The 21791-nt window shown below is 36.3% G+C and overlaps 1 protein-coding gene across 1 annotated transcript in view; it reads left to right on the top strand.

Annotated features, from left to right (window-relative positions):
- The window catches only part of PDE3B (phosphodiesterase 3B), a 169608-nt gene that overhangs the window by 118656 nt on the left and 29161 nt on the right, over positions 1 to 21791 (top strand). Inside the window, exons 5-7 of the mRNA XM_036119328.2 lie at positions 6100 to 6206; positions 15593 to 15803; positions 16321 to 16397. Coding sequence (XP_035975221.1) covers positions 6100 to 6206; positions 15593 to 15803; positions 16321 to 16397 — 395 coding nt within the window. The remainder of the gene's footprint in view (positions 1 to 6099; positions 6207 to 15592; positions 15804 to 16320; positions 16398 to 21791) is intronic.

Below are 21791 nucleotides of genomic sequence, written 5' to 3'. Positions count from 1 at the left end.
GAAGCTGGGAAAATGCAGGGGCTGAAATTTTCTGACTGTAAATATACCCATTTACCCTCATAACAAAGGATTCACTACTTTGTTTTTCAATAGCCAGAAACATAGTGATCTCCGGTGTGAGTTAGGAACTTCTCTTTGGTCACTCATCTGACTATGTTAACAGAGTTAGAATTAGTGTAATCTTTTCTATTAAACCACTGTTGTTACTGGGCATGTGTTGTACTTTGTTTAGCTGGAACTGTATAGTTACACATTTGAAACAGCAGATGGCAGGATTGGATCATACGGATTTGTCTGTTAAAAGTTGCATTAACGTTTATATAGGAAATATGATCAAATAATGTTTCAGATTTTGTGTGATTTTTAAATTTGAATCTTTTATAATCTATTCAAGTAGATGAACTCCTTTTTTATAAAAGAAAAATAGAGTGAAATGATAAATAAAACAGGAAGGGATTGATGTATAAAAAGTATAATCCTGGAGAATGCAAAGCTTGCCTGGAGCCTAAACATGACAGTATTGGTTTTTTGGGGTTTTTTGGGTTTTTTTGTTTTTTAATGGAAGCAGGATATGGGGAAGTCAGCGATGATAGGAACTGAAAATATGACATATTTCTTAACCATGGGAAACATCATCTTGAGAATACTGTTTGGTTTAAAAAAGAATGATGAAAATGATTGCTTTTTAATCTTTCAAAATCACACTGATGTAAAAGCAGTACATTTGCAATTAAAGAAACACTTGATACAGTGAGTTAAGGTCAGTTTTATCCTGCAGACTTAAGATGATTGATGTTAAAATAGAACCATGGTCCCAAAGAAAATTAATTCTGAGAAATGTTCATATAAAAGTAAATGTTCACAGATTCAATATGTAATTACTTATCTCTCATTAAAACAAAGCCATATGCCTCATAAAAGATTTAGAAATTTGGAGAATAAAGTAACTTATGGTATCATGCAACATCTACTTGAAAGAGGTCAGGCTAGTAGTAACTTTTCTAGTGTGCAGAAGCTGTAGCTTTTCAGTAATACATTTCTAAGTGTGCTTTGAACGTAGCGTATGAAGCATTTGCAGCCACTATTCCTTTCAGAATTCAAGTCTCTAGATCAGTGCCATCCAGTAGAAATTTTTGTGATGAAGGGAGTATTTTATATCTACACTGTCAAGTATGATAGTCCCTAGCTACATGTGGCTATTGATTACTTGAAAGGCATCTGGTATGTTTAAGGAACCAATTTTAAATTTGATTTAATTAATTTAACTAAAACACAAAGGGCCATATACGACCGTCATACAGACCTGTATGGCAACCATGTTAGACAGCGTAGCTATGGATCTTTCATGTATGGTAATGTTTTGTTCAGGAACCTTTAGGCTTTAGTAGCTTTAACCGAAGAGACCTGTGAATCTGGAATCGTTAGGGCATTCTTCTTGACTTTATTAGAGTACCCCAAAACTGAGATCACATGGCCTACATTTTTGAGTCTTGATTTGAAGGCAGCCTTGGATTCTGATTATAGCTTCTCTGACTGTGATTTTAAATGACCCTGACTGTGCTTTCAGCGTGGTTCCAGTATTGAACCTCTCATTCTCTGAAGCTCTGACCGAAACCAAATTTCTCATCCCTCCAGGTGCTTTTTCATGTTACTGTTTTTCTGCCCTTATTTCCTGACATAATGCTGCTACCCTCTAGTTTCGTGGTTACTTTAAAAAAATGGATTTAACTAGAAAACTTGGTGTTATCTTTGCATCCTGCCACCTTATCCTGTAGGTACCAGTTGTCAGCCCTGTGTCTGCATCTCGTTTCCTCTCTGCTCCCTCTTCTCCTTTATCACTTTGCCTACACTGTTTCATGCTTTCTTTACTCCTTACCTGAGCTATTATCCTCTTAATTGGCCTTTCCATTTCTAATATCCTTCACCGCCTGATCCATCTCCTACCCTTCCACCACAAATCTTCCTTAAACAAAACCTTGATTATTCAGTTTTTCTAGTCATTATGTTTCGGACCCTTTACCAATGCCTATAGAATAGTGCCGAAATCCTTAGCCTGGGATTTGAAACCCTGTTATTCCCTCATGACAAAGCTGCACCCTTACTTGGAATATTTAAACAAACTAAAAGACATGAGCAGTCTTGCAAAGAATGAGAACAGAAAAATGACCTGGAAAGCTCTCTAAGTGAAAACAATATGTGACTTGCACTAAACTCTTCCTTGAACTTTTTCTGATAATTTTGTTTTTAGTTTAACTCATTTGAAAATTAAGCTGAATTATAGTTTCCAGCTCACCTTGTTTGAGTAAAGAGTAATATAGGATTTAATTTTGCTTTTCTTCATGCTTTGTCTGGAGAAAAAAGTGAAGTATTATAAACCCTATGATAGCTGTGATAAAAGGAATCTAAAGGAAGAAAACCAGAAGAAAGAACAGCCACTGTATTATCTACCCTGAAGAGTTTATCACTTTTCATCTCTTACAGGAACTTGAAATTTTAATTAAGAGGGCCATTACTTTACAACACCAAAATACATCAGTCTTTGTCTATTTATTTGAAACTCCAGTCAAGAGTAACTCTTTGCTGTTCCCTCCATTTGTCTACTTCTATGCCCCCCCCGGTAGTTGTTCTCTCTCCCTGGAACAGGTCTCACTTTAAGAATAACACCCTGATCTCCTCCTCCCTTGGTTTCCAAGGAGAAGTAATCTGTTTCACCTTGGAATCTCCTTAACACCTTTTCTTTGCCTCTTTTATGGCACTTTCACTTTCTACCGTGGGTTAGTCATTACTGCTCTTCTGAGGCCTGCTTGATTGCTGTGATGAGTTTGATTGCATTAAAATGGGTCTTTGAAGATAAACAGCTGCTCAACAAATGTCCTGCAGGAGTATAGTGTCCGTATTGGATTATGACAGCGGATGCTGCCTTCTGCTGAAGTTTCAGCTGAAGGTTCTCTGGTCAGGAAGTTCCAGGAGATGTGGAATAATGCTTTTTTGGGTTAGCTGACAATTGGATTACCCATCTCTGAGTTCTAGGATTAGTAGCTATGGTTAAAAAATGGCTAAACTTGTATCCTTGGACTGACTGCTAGGACCCATCCCTCCCTGTGGACAAACAGAACATATTTTAGACTCACAGCTCACTTTCTTTGAACAGACTTTCCCTGGGGAAAAATAGGCAAATAGTTTTCCAAAACTCCCTGGGCTATCAACTATAGTTACTCCTACACTAAAGAGACTTGCCTTTAACCTATTCCCCAATTCATCCTTCATCTCCATAACTGCTCCGTAATTCAGTCTAATAATTTGTTAGGAACTATGTTCCCTAAATAATGTACTAGGAACCAGCTTCTCAATTCTGTGTCTCATAATTTATTAGAGATTTATACCAATGCCTGGATGCTATTTGAACTGCAGAGATTTAAGAGGGCTAATGGTGTCATCTCACCCAGTTTCTCAAGAGAATAGCTCTGTGAATCTGGACATCATACAGCCAACAAGTTTATACAGCTTCTCACACACCCACACAAGATGATACAAACCTTATCAAGGTAATTTGCATTGGTTATCTAAAAATCAACTCTTAACATATGGCTTAACTCTGTGACCATAACTTTTGACAATCTCTTGTAATGATTCCCAAATCTGACTTCAGTCATCCTCCTACCATCTATTAATAAACCTTGAGACTCCTATCCTTCTTGTCCTCTGCTTTCTTCAGTATTTTATGTAATCTCATTGGAGTGTACATTTATCTGGTTGTAGGCCAGAAATTAATGAGACGATTCTAGAACTCTGCTGAAAACCTGTAATTTGACCTGTACCTCTCAATTCTAAACGGCTAACTGAATGTATAGTATACTTCAAGTATTAGAAGACTCTGGATCAAGGTAGGAAACTGTGGAGCAGTGCAGTGGGTCTGTTTTGAAAAGGAGAAAGTCTTGTCTTTGTTTTGAATATTAATCAGGGAGTAAACTTTGGTAGAGTACACAGATTTTTCTGTTTGAATATAGCCCTGAGTGGTATTCTTATGTGCTCCCCTAGTCTCCCCCACTTGTGAGCAAGGAGTACTAAATACAAAGAACAATTGAGCACAAGCAGGGACATGAGTTTATTGGGGGGTATTATTTGAATTGCCTCTTTTTGTCACATCATCAAATTATCATTACTACTGGCTTGAGAATAAAATATGATAGACTCTAAAAGTTAGATGTTAAAAGTTTTTACCTCTAGGAGAGAAGGTGGGTGGGGGGATGGGGTAACTGGGGGATGGGCATTAAGGAGGGAACATGATCTGATGAGCACTGGGTGTTTTATGCAACTGATGAGTCAATAAATTCTACCCCTAACACGAAAAAAAAAAGCCTTACATCTAAATCTCTAATTTTACAGATGGGGAAACACACAAAGCTAGAATCAGAATTGTTTTGTGGAAGGTGTGGGCAAGACCTTTTAAAAATAGGTAGAAAATAAATGCTTTCTCCTTTTAGAGTCAAAGAAATTAGAGGTTGAATTTTAGCTCTGCCACTGTGAACTTTAGCTGTGTGGATGGGGGGACGTTACTTAGCCTCTTGGTGTCTCCATTTCCTTATCTGTTAAATAGGAGACTTAAAAAAGATAAACATATGTAAACTACCTAAAACAATGAATGGTACATAATAGATACTTAAAATAGTGCTGTTGTTATAATTTTTGTTAATGTCAATAAGGAAGTTTTAATGGTCGCTAACTGGTTTTACGTGCCTTCTCTTTTTGTAATACAGAATTTTTTTCTCCCATGGGGATATAGAACAAACTAGATTTCTAGAAAAAGATCCAAGGAGAGCCTCAAAGCAAGAGTTAGTGAAAGAAAAAGAGTCCACTCGCCCAAAATTGGGGAGCAAAAATGATCTGTTCTCTAGGAAGCTGAGACTAGGAACCTAAAGAGATCATTCACTTATTCCACAATACCTGTCGAACACCTGTAGCAGGCACTGAGCTAGATCCACCGGGGATGGAGAGCGATGTTAGAGCCCGCAAAGAAAATCACAAAATAATGAGGGAAAAGAATCTGTAAGCAGTGAAATTATAATACACTATGGATAAATGTAATAGGACATGAAGAAAAACCTTTTAGGTCACAGAAAAAATAGGCCTTCCTTGAGTAACAGGGTATGAAAGTACAGAAAAGATGAAGCAGTTGGAGAAGAACTTATTGAGAACTTAGCCTACACTAAAAAATACTGAGTGAAAAATAGAGAATCTAGATTTGTCCTTGAGCCTGTGGTGAAGTGCCCACATGAGGAGTTGACAGAAGAAAACAGGCTAGTGAATATCGAAGAAAATGTAAAATTTATGGTGTACTTCATACATGCTTGGCACTGGAAAGCTTTAAGATATATAATCTTAAATTGCATTTTACATATCACATTGCTGTAGTGTGTGATTGCCTACCTATGTTTAATTTCTTCATAAGAGCTCTAAAACCTACCATAAATATTTCAGTTATAGGAAATGACTGAGTTAATGGGTAATCAATAGCTGTGAAGAGAGGGAGCAGGAAATAATGAAAACTGTATTATTAGGCCAGTGATTCTCAGTGAGGTCCCTGGACCCAGCAATGTCAGCGTCACCTAAGAACTTACTAGAAATGCAGATTACTGGCCCTGCCCCAGACCTACTGAACCAGAAATCCTGGGGGTAGAACTAGCCATCTGTGTTCTAAGAAGTCCTCCAGATAATATTGATAACCTGCTTTATACCAGGGTTCAGCAAACTACATACGGCCTGTGGGCCTAATATAGTCCATAACTGTTTTGAATTTGTTTTTGTTTATTGCAAATCAAATTATACTGAAACACAATCATACTTACTTGGTTATTATTATTTGTGGCTGCTTTTTATGCTACAGTGGCAGGGTTGAGTAGTTGCAAAGCCAGAAGTTTTTACTACTTGATCCTTTACAGAAAGCATTTGCTGGCCCCTGCTTTAGGCTTAAGTACTAGATAGATGTCTAAACTCTGAATGTATAAGCAGATGTTTCCTAGTTGAACTGAAGATCATGAATAAAAAAGAGGAAATTTGCCATGGCTTTAAAATTCTTAATCTGTTATCTTTCCCTTTTAGTCAAGGATCCTATCTAAATGGGCCTTTTAGTTCAAATCTACTGACAATCGCGAAGCAAAGGTCATCTTCTGTATCCCTAACTCACCATGTAGGTCTGAGAAGAGCTGGTAAGAAGTCATTCTTTATGATTTAAATGTGGGAGGTCTCAAAGTATCTGGTAGTGCACAATTTTTTCATTATACATTTAGAGCTAATTTTGAATACCATTTTATGTGTCCTAAGTTAACACGATTAAGCAGTTTGGATTGGCCATTAGTTGACCATTTGCTCATTCATTCGTAATGCTTTTTGAACATCCACTGTGTACCAGGCACTTTGTTAGGCACTAGGGATTCAGGGATAAAATACAGAACTACTTAACTAACCTGAGTAGTTGCAGATCCCCAGATTCACATATCCAGAACAAGGGAAAATTGTATGGGAAGGGTATTCTTTTGTAGTGTGGCAAAATTACCTTACTGTGAGAGTGGAAAAAACCTGACTATATCCTAGTAAGTCATTCTAATAGAATTTTTCCCATTTTGTTTATTTATTTAAGGTATAATTGACATATAACAGTATATTAGTTTTAGGTGTACAGCAATGATTTGATATTTGTGTATATTGCACAATGATCACTCCAGTGAGTCTAGTTAACATCTGTCACTATACATAGTCACAAATTTTTTTCCTGTGACAACTTTTAAGATCTGCTCTATTAGCACTTTTCAAATATACAGTCCAGTATTATTAACTGTAGTCCTCATGCTGTACATTACAGCCCTCTGATTTATTTATTTTATAACTACAGGTTTGTTCCTTTTGACCCACTTTACCCATTTCACCCACCCCCACTAATTAAGGAATTTTCTTTAACTCAAAAGATTATAGAACACTTCAAAATATTTTAGATGAAAGATACAGATACAACATAGCAATAACAGAACAACACTGATACCTACTTTTAAAGTACATTATGTCTGGTAATGGAATATACATACAATTACAAAATTCTTTTATGATGTTGTATATAAAATAAAAATCAATAAAACGTGAAGAGGCAGGAACATGTTACTGATAAGCCGACACTAGAAGGAGATCTACATAAGATATTGATGTTGGATTTAACAAAGTCTTAAAGAAATAGAAGGAAAGATGGACAAAAATGGGTTGATAATTTTAACACAGAACTGAACACACAGAAAAGAAATAGTGGACAGTTTAGAACTGAGAAATGTGGTTGATTAAATTATAGGATGGTTTAAGAACAGATTGGACACGACAGAAAAATAGAAAATATCCAAACTGAAACACAGAGAGGGAAAAAATATATAGATAACAGAATACTTATGGCTTCTGGTTCTGCATGTTAAGGAGCCTAGAAGCCGTCATTCTGTCCTAATAAGTAAAAATCTGAACAGACTAAAAAATCAACTCTTCTAGGATCTGTGAGAGGTGAGGAAACAGGGCAGCGGGTTCCTCCAAGATTGGCGAGATAGGCAAATACAGGAAGTAATGACTTACTGGAGCAGAGACTCACAAGGGGCAACTCAGAACCACTGCCTGGAACCAGTGCTGGGGTAGGAAAGCCTGAACTGAACTGTATCTGGCAAATTGCTGGAGGATAACTCTGAGAATTAAAAACTCCAGGGAGACCCAGTCATAAGGAGCCCCCCACAATTTTGTGAGATTCACCTCTAGGAGCTTGACCAGATTCTTTCAGAAATAGTGGAGAAAATGCTGCTATCAGGGGGCAAGGAAAAGGAACCATGTTTAAATACACCAGAGCACTTTTCCTCTTCTTAACAAAGCTGCCCTCAGGAGAAACTAGTCAACCAGAGCCTAATCGGCTGAGGATTTATCAGAGCCTGACTAACCTGGGGGAAGGGAAATACTCAACTTCAGTCAGCTCTAGTCATTCTCCCACCAAAGGGAGAGGCAAAAACAAAACAAAACAAAAACCCAAAACCCCAAAACAAACAAACAAAAACAACCTGAGAAACACTTGTGAAGTTCTTAGTCCAGCAACACAGGCTCACTGAAAGACTGAGATCTAATCACAGGACTATACAACACTTCTTGCCTCAGACCTCAGCACCATTTCACTAAAGGCCTATTTACAGCAGTTTCTTTTACCTGGTACCTCATGTCTGGCTATCAAGAAGAAATCACAAGGCGTACCAAAAGGTAAAAACACAATTTGGATAGACAGAGTAATCTATCAGAATCAGATAGGGATGTTGGCATTGTCAGACTGGGAACTTAAAACAACTATGATTAATATGCCAAAGGCTCTAATGGATTAAGTAGATAATATGCAATAAGAGAGGTGGAAATCCTAAATAATAAAACAAAAATGAATGCTCACAATCAAAAACACCGTAACAGAAATTAAGAATGCCTTCAATGGGCTCATGAGTAGGCTGGACACAGCTGAAGAAAGAATCTCTGAGCTTGAGGATATGTCAACAGAAATCTTCAAAACTGAAAAACAAAGACTGAAAAAACAGAATATCCAAGGACTGTGGACAACTACAAAAGGAATACCAGAAAAAGAAAGCAAGAAGGAAGAAAAGAAATATTTGAGACAGTAATGACTGAGAATTTTCTCAGATGAATATCAGACACCAAACCATAAATCCAGGAAGCTCACAGAACACCAAACAGGATAAATATCAAAATACCTAGGCATATTGTTTTCAAGTTACAGAAGAGCAAAGATAAAAAATCCTTAAAAAGGCCGGTGGGGGTGGGGAACAACTTACCTGTAGAGGAACGAAAATAATAATGACATCAGACTTAACCTTCATAAGCCATTCAAGTGGAGTGAAACATTTAAAGTATTGCGAAGGGGGGAAAAACAACACCAACCTAGAATTCTGTACCCTTTGAAATTCTACTTCAAAAGTGAAGGAGGACTTTCTCAGACAAATAAAAATTGAGGGAACTTGTTGCCAGTAGACTTGACAGACAAGAAATAGTAAACAAGAAATATTAAAAGAAGTTCTTTAAAGAGAAGAAAAGTAATATAGGTTAGAAACTCTGAATGAAATGAAATGAAAAATAAAATGAAAAATGCCAACCTGGAATTCTTTATCTAATGAAAATATCTTTTAAAAATTAAAGCAATGTATTTTTTCATATAGACAAAAGCTGATAGAATTTATTGCTGGTAGACCTGCAATACTAAGATTCAGCAAAGGAAGTAGCTTAGGTAGGAGGAAAATGATCCACACTAAAGCATATACTGGCAGGAATGAATGAAAAGCACTAGTAAGCCTAAATACATGGGTGAATATAGTGAATATTGATTTAAAAACACAATAATAACTTCCTTTTAGCATGCGTAATATATGAAGGAGTCAAATATATGGTAACAAGGGCTTATAAAGGGTGGAAGAGGGGTAAATGGATTTAAACTAGTAAAAGTAGTAAAAAGTATAAATTTGAGAGAAAGTAGTACTTCAAAGATGCACATTTTAGTATCCAGAGTGACAACGAAAAGAATGAAAGAAAAAGGTATAAATAAAAAATGAATATAGGAGGTAACATTGGCATGATTTTTTAAAAAACAAACAAAAAATAATCCAAAAGAATCCAAGAAAAGATAAAAGACAAAAAGAAGGAACAACTAAAAAAGAAATAGGAAGATAGTGGATTGAACACTATATCACATTAAACATACACTTTGTGGTTGGGGGGGAGAGGCAGGGATCTGCCAGAGTTGCTAAGCATATTTTTAAAACATCCAGTTTTCAACAAAAAATTGAAAATACTCTCCAGTTAAATGACAAAGATTGTCAGGCAGCTAACAATACAAGACTCAAGCATATGCTCTTTACAAGATACACACTCTAAATCCAAGGATGCAGGTAGGTCTGATCTCAGAGCTATAATATACATGAGTTAAAAATCGACAGAACTAAAGGGAAAGTAGAGAAATCCATATTCGTAATTGGAGATTTTAACTCCCCATTCTCATTAGTAGAACAAGCAGACCAAAATATTAGTATAGACATATGAAAGGTTAGAGCAACATGACTTGACTGACTTGACGTAATTGACTGCAAAACACTACATTCAGCCATCCCAGGATGAATATGTTTTCCAAGAATACACACAAGATGGAGGACAGCAGACCATTTGTTGGACTATGAGACAAGTCTCAATGAGTTTCGAAGTATTAAAACTCTATATAGAGATTGACTTCAGGAACGGCAGAGAGAAGATCTCCTAAACTCACTCTCCTGCTAAAATCAACGAAAAGGCAAAAAATGAAACTCAGCCATTTCACAACATTGGGAATTAACAAAAGCCTGAGAAAAAACTAGAAGTCCTCTGTATAAGAGAGACTGCTGAGCCTGGGTAAGCCCGTGGGTCCTGTGACATCTTATTTGGGGGCTACCCCATCCCCTCTTTCTCCCTCAGTGGCACTGTTGCTGAAAGCAGGTAACATTGCTATGATCAGGGAGATCTGACCTCTTTTAGAACTCCACTGAGAGTATATAGGAAACTCCTTGTCCCACCTTGAAGCTCCTTGGGAAATCTCTATTCCCCGTGGGTATTTGGGTATTGTGGGTATTTGGACTCAGAGCTCAGCTCTCTAAAAAACAAACAGAAAACCCAAACCTTGTGCCAGGCAGCATTGTGACTGCCTAAGGCTGTGATTTCAGGGGTGGCAAACAAGAGCTACCTGGGAATTTAAGAGGAAATCCTGGATACTAGTCAATTACCATAGGGAACTTGAGAACGTCTGAGAGATTCCTGGGCGGTCTACAAGGCTGTGCACATGCGTAGGAGAAGGCCCCAGGCACTCACGTGGAGCTGACCTAGAGGCCTCTCACAAGCAGGACGTGAAATCCAAGGCTGTTTCATAAACTAAAGTTTGAAGTGTGTCTTTTTCAACAGATTCTCTTCTACAGTTGACATATAGGCAAGACATTTAAAGAAACCTTTCAGACTCATCATTGATTGACAACAAAATTATTCTGATCCATGGGTGATTTACAGGAAGTCAAGCTTAAAAAACAAATCAAGAACTTAAAGGTAAAACAACAACAGCAGCAGCAACAACAACTAGCAAAGAACTCAGTGGCTACACAGTCAGAGAAAACAGAATCTACATAATTAGTCCAGGAAAGTCATTCAACAACCAAAAGCAAGAAAACAAACACAAATCAGCAACATAACAAACCTTGGGTGTGGGAGGGATCTGATACCAGAATTGTTAAAATATATTATCTAAAATGTCCAGTTTTCAACAAAAAAATATGAAACATGCAAAGAAACACATTTTTGCCATGTACAAACAAATTTTTGTCAACAGAAAATTTCCCTGAAGGGGCTTGGATTTTGGACTTGGATTTTGGACTTGGACTTAAATGACTTAAAATCTGCTATTATAAATATGTTTAAAGTACTAATGGAAACCATATCTGAATTTTTTTTAAGATTTTATTTATTAGAGAGAGCACAACTGGGGGGTGAGGTGGAGGGGCAGAAGGAGAGGGAGAAGCAGGCTCCCCACTGAGCAGGGAGCCTGACATGGGCTTGATCCCAGGACCCCGGGATCATGACCAGACACTTAACTGACTGAGCCACCCAGGTGCTGATATCTACAGTGTTTAAGAAGAGTTATGACAACAGTGTCTCATCAAAGAGAATATAAAGAACTAGAAATTATAAAATGAAACTATAAAATAATTTTGATGTTATAAAATAATTGCCACTTCTACTCAATATTAGATTGGAGGTTCTAGCCATAGCAGTCAGGTAAGAAGGGATAAAAGGAATAGGTAAAACTGTATTTGCAGATGACCTCATGTATTTATAAAATCTGAATAAATTCATTAAAGTCTATTACAAACCAATAAACAAGTTTATGAGTATGGCAGGATACAGGATCCCAATGCAAAAATCAATTATATGTCTATATACTAGCAATGAATAATGCAAACTGAAAGAAGAATAATTCCATGTAAAGTTAGTATTAAAAAGAATAAAATACTTGGAATAAATTTAACAAAAAAGCGTAAGACCTGTATACTGAAAACTGTAAAACATTGTTGAGAGAAACTAAAGGTCTAAATAAATACAAAAATACCCTGTGTTGGTGGATCAGAAAACGTAGTATTGTTAAGATGGCAATACTCTCCAAATTGTTCTAGATTTCATGCCATCTTTATTAAGTTCTGAGATGGTTTCTTTGCAGAAATTGACAAGCTGATCGTAAAATTCAAATGGAGGGATGCCTGGGTGGCTCAGTCAGTTAAGTGTCTGCCTTTGGCTCAGGTCATGATCTCCTCTTGGGATTGACCCCATGTCAGCAGGGAGTCTGCTTCTCCCTCTCCCTCTGCTCCTTCCCCCTCAACTCGTGCACTCTCTCTCAAATAAATAAAATCTTAACAAAATAAAATAAAATTCATATGGAAATTCAAGGGACCCAGAATAGCTAAAGCGATTTTTAATAAAAAAGAAGAAATTGGAGGACTCACACTTTCAAATTTAAAACTTATTACCAAGCTATAGTAATCAAGAGTGGTACCGGCATAAGGATATTCCATCTCAGTGGGATAGAATTGAGAGTCTAGAAATAAGTCCTTACATGGTCAACTGCGGTGCCAAGATGATTCAATGGGGAAGAAACAGTGTTTTTAACAAATGGTGTTGAGACAACTGGATATACACAGGAAAAAGAATGAATTTGGAATCCTACCTGTTACCATACTCAAAAATTAACACAAATGCGTCATAGACTCAACTGTAAGAGTTAAAGCCCAAAACTAGTAGAAGAAGACAGAAAATTTTTGTGACTTTGGGTGTCGAATACAGCATTCTAATATATGACAGCAAAAGCACAGTTCGTGAATGAGAAAAACTGATAATTGGAATTCATTAAAATTAAAGACATTCGTATTTCTACAGACACCTAAAGAAAGTGAAAAGACACAGGATGGGAGAAAATATTTGCAAATTGTATATTTGATAGTGTCCTGGTATCCAGAATATACAAAGATGTCCTACAACTCAATAATAAAAAGACAAATGACCTCATTAAAAAAGATACTTCTCCAGAGAAGATACACCAGTGGCCCATACCACACGAAAAGATGTTCAATATCTTTAATCATTAGGGAAATGCACATCAAAACCACACTGACCCAAGACTTCATACCCACTGTGAGGCCTGTAATTTTAAAGACAGACAAGAACAAGTGGTAAAAATGTTCCAAAGTGGGAACGCTGACACATTGATGGGAAAGCGAAATGCTTCAACCACTTTGGAAGACAATTTGGCAGTTCAGTACTTGAAGAGAGAAATAAAATTGTGCTATCTTCATGAGTACAATTTTATACGGCCTTGAAAATCGGAGAACTGCAATCATACCCAACTGCCTGGAAATATCTTTTTAAAATGTAAGCAAAGCATAGAAGAAGCATGTATATTTACTGTCTAATTCAGTTTATAAAGTTAGAAAATAAGGGCAAAACTAACCTAAATTGTTAAAAACTGCGTACTTACGTGGTATAAATATAGAGGAAGGCAAGAAAAACAATACCATACAAGTAAAAATATGATTTCCTTTAATGAGAGGAAGGGGAGCTAGAAGACGGGGTTTCTGATCTCTGGCCATGCTTTATGTCTTAGTTGAGTGGTGAGCATTCCCATTGTAACTTTTCTGTATGTGTGTTATATTTCACACTAAAAAAGGTTTAAAATTAAAATGGTGAATCTATATCGTAGAAAGCATTTTTTTAAGGGTTGCTAGGTTTTTCTCTGTCGTATCAAATTTCTACCCTAAGATCATGTTACCCTTTATTCTTCTTAGCCCATCTGTCAGGATTTTGGACACTCACTAGTATAATTAGAGAAAAGAGGGCTAGAAATTGGAACCTCAGTTTCCGGTTAGTAACTAATCATTATGACAGGCAAGACCCTTCTTGTCTGGTCCTCAGTTTCCTCTTCTGAAACATTAAATGGGCTGGCCAGATTTAAAAAAAAAAAAAAATCCCATTCAGCTCTAACACTGTATGAAGTTATGGGAGCCTCTCCATAAACCAGTCTGATAGAACAGTAGAGGCAGCTCTGCAGGAAGAAGTATGATCTCCCGGTGATAACTGTGTTAACTAAATCAAGTTTTTAGCCTTTTTTTTTTTTTCCCCCACATGGGAAAATGAAAATACTACTTAACTCACAAGGTGATGAAAATAACACATTGTATTAAATAAAATAACACATTGTATTCGGGTTCTCCGGAGAACTAATAGAATGTGTGTATATGTATTTACAGAGAGAGAGAGCGAGAGAGGTGGCTTATTTTAAGGAATTGGTTTGCAGGATTGTGAGGGTTAGCAAGTTTGAGATTGGCAGGGCAGGCTGTCCAGCTAGAAATTCTAGGAGAAGTTGGTACTGCAGTCCTGAATCTGAAAGCAGTCTGGAGGCAAAATTCTTTCCTCTTTGGAGGACCTCAGTCTTTTCTTTCAAGGCCTTCAACCAATTGGATGAGGCCCTCACACATGAGGAGGGAGGGTAATCTGCTTTACTCAGTTTACTGACTTAAATGTTCATCACCTCTGAAGAACACTTTCACAGCCACATCTAGCCTGGTGCTTGACCAGACATCTGGACACCGTAGACAGCCTAGCCGAGTGACACATAAAATTAACCATCACACACATACCACTATGCCTGAAAATATCAGAGCTCCTGAATAACTGTTACTTGCTTTCCCCTCTGATTCACACTTTACTTGGATCTTCATTTCCAAATAAAGTTTTAAATCTGCCTACCTTTCTCCAGATATACCCATTCTACCTTAGTTCAGGGCACTCAGTGAAGGTTTTTGGAGCAAATCAGTAGCATTAGAGATGTATTTCTGAAGCCCTCTGTTTTTTTCATGTTTTAGCAATGAGCACTTGTTTGTATTCTCTACTAGTCACTAGGTTTGTTGAGTTGCAGGGATAGTATCTTTTTCTCCATTGTTAAACCCAGCACATTTTCTACCATATAGGAGGCTCTCAGATATTTGTTAAATGAATGAATGAGCTGGAAAGATATGGATATATTTTTAAAAGGAATCTGATGTTACATTAACATATAATTTTGTCATTGCTCAACTTGCTTAATGTTGTTAAGAGCTTTCGTTCTTCAATAAACTTTGGTAGCAATACTTTGTTCATGTGGATAATAAGCTGGTAGGGATATAAAATGTGAAAGATAAAGGCCAATGTGAATTAGGAAAATTTGTGCCACACTTTGTACATTTTAGTTACACTGTTAATATCTGTGCCATCTTGCTGCAATATTTATTTCACACTCACTGATGATGACAAATAATGCCTACAATGTCTTGAAGATAGCTCCACCTAGAAATCTCTTTTATCACTTAATTGTAAATACTTTGCTTTCTTTAAAGAAGGAAGTTGTTCTTTTTAAATACACAGAGACAATAAACGCCTATGTGTGCATACGTATTTATTTATTGATCTCTTCCCTCTCTTTTAATTTTTTAAGGTGCTTTCCCCAGCCTGAGTCCTGTGAATTCTCCCAGCCATGGACCAGTGTCTCCTGGCTCTCTAACCAGTCGATCACACATAGAATTTCCTGACACTGCCAATTTTCTTACTAAGCCAAGTGTTATTTTACACAGATCTCTGGGCAGTGCACCCAATTCACCAGATATTTATCAGCAACTCAGAAATTCTGATAGCAGTTTGTGTAACAGGTAAGTTTCCCAAATTTTCATTATTTCTATTTAAAAATACGTTATTTTCATAAAGTATTACTAGTTTTCTATTTGCTTAAGACTATATCTTTATCGAGTAGTTTTTATTTTTAACAAACTTTTTCTCATTTTAGTGCTATTACTCATTTTCCAATTAAGTGATATATAGTGGTATTCTATCTATCTCAAGATGCCAGTAAATTATGAGAATTATTTTGCTGTATAGTACCGTACTACCCAGTTCATATGGTGTTTGATTTCATTTTTCCATTTTTTATCAGTAATAAGTGTTTACTTCAGACCTCAGGGCTGACTTTCAAAATATGTTATTCTCTTCAGGGACACAGGATGCCTTCTAGGATAAAGCCTACCTATTAGGTTTATCGAGAGATTGGACTTGTATGATATTTTGCAGTTAGGATATTGGTTAAAAATTAAGCAGATTTTCTAATTGTATTTAGGCCAAAATTTGCTTGCCTCATTTATAAAGGTATATTTATCTGTTTTATTCTATAAGCTGTGGACATCAAATATTGAAATATGTGTCAACATCCGAATCTGAGTCTGGTACAGACTGCCACGGTGGAAAGTCAGGTGAGTTTGCAAAAGTCATGTGTGTTTGAATTTCAGATCAATTTCTGACATTGTTTTAGAAGTTAATAAATGAGTGAGTTTAACTTCAGTTTATCCATCTTTAAAATGAAGATCGAATGTTTTACCTACTTAGGAGATAAGTTGAGGAGTTACTAGGAATGAGTTACAAATAACAGATGGTGAAAGTGTTTTGAAGACTACAGTGTGCTGTGGAAATGAATGTGGTCTTTTCAGGTTATGGCTAGAATTCATAAACAGTGAAATTAATTATATTAATGTTGAACTCTAAGCCCAAGAGAGTTTGCATACATTTTAATGGCATAGAGAGGAGTTGTTTTAAATTTTAATTTGTTAATATTCCAAAACATTTTATATCCTCAAACAAGAAATATTGTTGGTGATAAAGTTATGGTTGTTTTATAACTTTAAAAAAATTGATGACTCAGGCATACAGTAGTAGTTAACTAGGTAACTCAGACCATCATTCCCACTGAAAGTAGCTAGAAAAGCCAGACAAATTATTAACAACAAAAACGTGCTTAAAACCGTTGAAAACTAACGAGCTCTCAGAATTACCAGTACAAGATCTGGAGGAGGATAGAAATTCACAAAAATGAGCCTGGAGTTTGGGACTATCAAAAAGGTATTTGCTCCTTCTAGAGGGGCCGGTGACTAATAGAATGAGCAGTCCTTTTGGTAGTTCTGTGGGACTAGGGAGACAGAGATTGGAGTTGAAGGCTTACCATAGTAGGGATAACTTGGTAAACTCTGTAGGCCTCCACCCTAAGAATAAAGGTAAACCAGAAGTAGATGGGCCTCCACAGGGATTATGGGCTCTTATCAATCCCTTTACATACTATAAAAGTCACCCTTTTAAAGTGTACAATTCAGTAGTTTTTGGTTCTTACATTGTACACACACACACACACACACACACACACACACACACACACACACACACACGGAAAAGACCAGTCCTTCACAAACTCTTCCAAAAAGTAGAATAGGAGGGAAAACTTCCCAACGCATTCTATAGGACTAGTATTATCCTGATGTCATAACCAGACAGTATCCAAGGAAATTACAGACCAATATCCCTTATGTGTATAGACACAAAAATCCTTAACAAAATAATACTAAACTGAATCCAGCAACATATGAAATGGTCACACCTTGACCAAAAGGTATTTATCCCATGAACGCAAGAGTAGGTTAACAGTTGAAAATCAATCAATGTAATATACCACATTAATAGAACAAAGGGGGAGAAAAACACATGAAAATCTAAATATGTGCAGAAAAAACATTTGATAAAATCTAAGTCTCTTTCTTTTTTTTTTTTTTTTTTTTTTTTTTTTGATTTTTTTAAGTCTCTTTCATGATAAAAACACTCAAACTAGTTATAGCAGGGAAGTTCTTCAATCTGATAAAGGACATCTGAAAAACACACACCTGAACATCATCTTTAATGGAAAAAGACTGATGCTTTCTACCTAAGGTCAAGAATAGGATAAAGGTTTTTGTTTTCAGCACCTTTTTTTTTTTTTTTTAAAGATTTTACTTATTTTTGTGAGAGAGAGAGTGAATGAGTACACACGAGCAGGGGGAGGGCCAAAGGGAGAGGAAGAAGCAGGCTCCCCATGGAGCAGGGAGCCAGGAGCAGGGAGCCAGACACCGGGCTTGATCCCAGGACCCTGGGATCATGACCTTAGCCGAAGGCAGATGCCTAACCGAGTGAGCTACCCAGGCGCCCCTGCATTCAGCACATCTAGTCTACATGGTTCTTGCCAGGAGAATTAGAAAGAAAAAGAAATAAAGGCATCCTGAATGAAAATAAAGAAATAAAACTGTCCCATTTTCATAGATCATATGAACCTTTGTGTAGAAAATCCCAAAGAATACACATACACACACTAGAACCAATAAACCAGTTTAGCAGAGACAAGATGCAAGATCAGTGATGTACAAAATTGTATTTCTGTATACTGGCAATGAACCATCATAAATTGAAATTAAGAAAACATTTCAATTCATAATAGTATTGATAAGAATGAAGTAGAATAAATTTAACCAAAGAAGGGGAGATTTATAAACTGAAAACTACAAAACTTTGATAAAGATTAGAGAAAATCTAAATAAATTGAGAGGCATTTCATATTAAAAGATTGAAAAACTCAGTATTGTCAGTAGGGCTCCCAAATTGATCTATAAATTCATTGTAATCCTTATCAAATTCTAGCAGGCTCTTTTTTTTGTAGGAATTGACAAGTTGGTCTTAAATTTTACATGGAAAGATAATGACCAACAATAACCAAAACAATGGAGAAAGAACAAATTTGGAGGACTGACACTACAAAACTTACTGTAAAGCCACGGTAATTAAGATAGTGAGGTAGTGGCCCAAAGACGAGCCTGTAGATCAGTGGAACAGAACAGCAAATCCAAAAATAGATTCTTGCATTTATGATCAACTGAATTTTGATATAGAAGCCAAGATAATTCCAAAGAGAAAGGATAGTTATTTCACCACATGGGGCCAGCACAATTGGATATTCACTTGTCAAAGGAAGAATTTGGACTCTTACCTTACTGTATACATAAAAAGTAACTCAAAATACATCATAGACCTAAGTGTAAGAGTTAAAAACTTGAAACTTGTAGAAGAAAATACAGGATATAGTCTTTGTGACCTTGAGTTGAATAAAGCATTCTTAGATACCACACCAAAAGCACAGTCCATGAAAGAAAAGAACGACAAATTGGGCTTCAGCAAAATAAAAATTTTTGCACTTCAAAAGACAACAATAAGAAAATGAAAAGACAAACCACTGATTGAGAGAAAATATTTGGAAATTATATATCTGATTAGGTCTTATATCCATAATACATAAAGAACATTTATAATTCATTATTAAGAAGTCAAACAGCTCAAAAAATGGGCAAAAGATGTCACATATTTTGGTCTGAGTCATTTGGTGAAGGATATAAACAAATGGTTAATGAACACATGAAAAGATGAATGACATCATTAGTCATTGCAGAAATGCAAATTAATACTACAGTGAGATAGCACTACACTCAAACTAGACTAACTATAATAAAAAAGACAGACAATACCGAGTGTTAGCAAGGATGCAGAGAAATTAGAACCTTTATGCATTGCTGATGGGAATATAAAATGGTATACCCCTTTGGAAAACATTCTGACAGTTTCTTTAAAAGTTACACATAAATTTACAATATCACGCAGTAATACCATGGCTTAGAATTTATCCATGAGAAAACATATGAGCGCTCAAAGACAAGATTGTGAATGTTACGACATTATTGATGACACTGCAAAACTGGAAATGATCCAAATGTCCATTAACTTGTAAATGGAGAACTATCATGTGGTATATCCATACGATGTAATTTTATTTAGCAGTTAAAGGAACAAACTTCTGATACATGACACTGCATGGATAGACTTCAAAACATAATTCTAAGTGAGAGAAGCCAGGCTCAAAAGATTTCATATTGTATGATTCTATTTATATGAGATGCTAGAAAAGGTGAATTTATAGGGACAATATCAGAACAGTGATCACCTAGGATGAAAATAGGGATTAACTATAAATAAGCAGGAGGGTACTTTTTGGGGTGATGAGAATATTCTAAAATTGTCATATGGTTGTACAACTCTGTAAATATACTGAAATTGTTGAATTATACACTTAAAATGGGTAGATTTTATAGTATGTTATTACATTATACACACACACTTCTTTGGATTGAATGGTAAGAGCTGGGAGATTCTCACTTGAGGACTCTCATGTGATTGCAGTCAGATATTGGTACGAGTGACAGTCATCTGAAGGAGTGATTGGGCTGAATTTCCAAGATGGATTACTCATGTATCTGCTGATTATTGACTAGTCCATCTAAATATGATCTGTCTATGGGCTTCTTCCAGCATGTTTGCTGGATTCCAGGAGAGGAGGAAGTAGAAGCTGCCAGTCAAATTAATGGCTCAACCCAGAACAAAGCATTACTTTTGCCATATCCTATTAATCAGAGCAGTCACGCAGGCTGTCCAGATTCCTGGGGCTTAGGAAATAGATGCAGGAGCAACAGGAATACATTTCAAAAGAGTGCAAGGGGGGTAAGACGTAGTGTTGTGGCCAACTTCGGAAAGGAAATTATTACATTTATTTCAACTGTTTTTATTACTGTTCTATGTAAGATAGAGTTATTAGAAGTTTGGATCATTAAAAAGTACGTATGGGGCTCAGTCATTTAAACGTCTGTCTTCGGCTCAGGTCATGATCTCTGGGTCCTGGGATCGAGCCCCGCATCAGGCTCCCTGCTCATTCGGGAGTCTGCTTCTCCCTCTGTGCTCCTCCCACCCTCTCAAATAAATAAATAAAATCTTTAAAAAATCTTAAAAAACACCCGTATTTAATGAACCTCATATGTCATGATGGCTATTTTAGAATATTATTATATATATTATATTAGTAGTACTGCCTTAACTTACCAAGAGTAGTTGTATATTCTAAATTTCATTTGTTAAATGCTTTTCATTGGGAAAAAATAGTATTTTCCAAAGGATATTTCCTGATCATCATTAGTTAATGATTTTTTAGTATATTCAATGTTAGATTAAGATTTGACTAACATTTATTGATCATTTATTATATGTAACATCTAGTAAAATAGATGTTATTATCCATATTTTACAGGGGAAAAAGCTTGCCATTATCAAGTACAAAATCAGGATTTGAGCCTAGTTCTTCTGAAACTCAATTCTAATATGTACTCTTAAAAACTCTTTTACCTAGGGGCGCCTGGGTGGCTTAGTCGGTTAAGCATCTGACTCTTGGTTTTGGGTCAGGTCATGATCTCAGCATCGTGAGATCGAGCCCCACGTGCTCGGCATGGAGTCTACTTGAGATTCTGTCCCTCTCCCCTTCTCCCTCCCCCCGCTTGTTGCATGCATGTGCATGCTCTCTCTCAAATAAAATAAAGTCTTTAAAAAAAAAAAAATCTTTTACTTAGGAAAACCCCCTACATATTGAAAAGTAAATGAATCATAACTTTATAACTTGATGAGTATTCATACACTTAACATACCTGTGTAACCACCCAGATCAGTAAACTAATAAACAAAATATTACCAGCACCTCAGAATTTCTCCTCATGCCCCATTCCAGGTATACCCTCTAAAGATAACATTTGTCTTGGCTTTCAGTACTCGTATGTATCAGTTTTGGTATGTTGTTGAACTTTTCATAAAGAACATCACAGAGTATGTACTTTTGTGTCTAACTTCCTTCATTCAACATTATATTTTTAAGAATCATCCGTCTTGTTGCATGTGGTTGTAGTTAATTCTCTTTGCTCCATAGTGTT

The sequence above is a fragment of the Halichoerus grypus genome, chromosome 11 (assembly GCF_964656455.1).
Source record: "Halichoerus grypus chromosome 11, mHalGry1.hap1.1, whole genome shotgun sequence".
Classification (NCBI taxonomy): domain Eukaryota; kingdom Metazoa; phylum Chordata; class Mammalia; order Carnivora; family Phocidae; genus Halichoerus; species Halichoerus grypus.
Note: the sequence above shows the minus strand (reverse complement) of the source record. Positions and strands in the feature narration are given on the sequence as shown.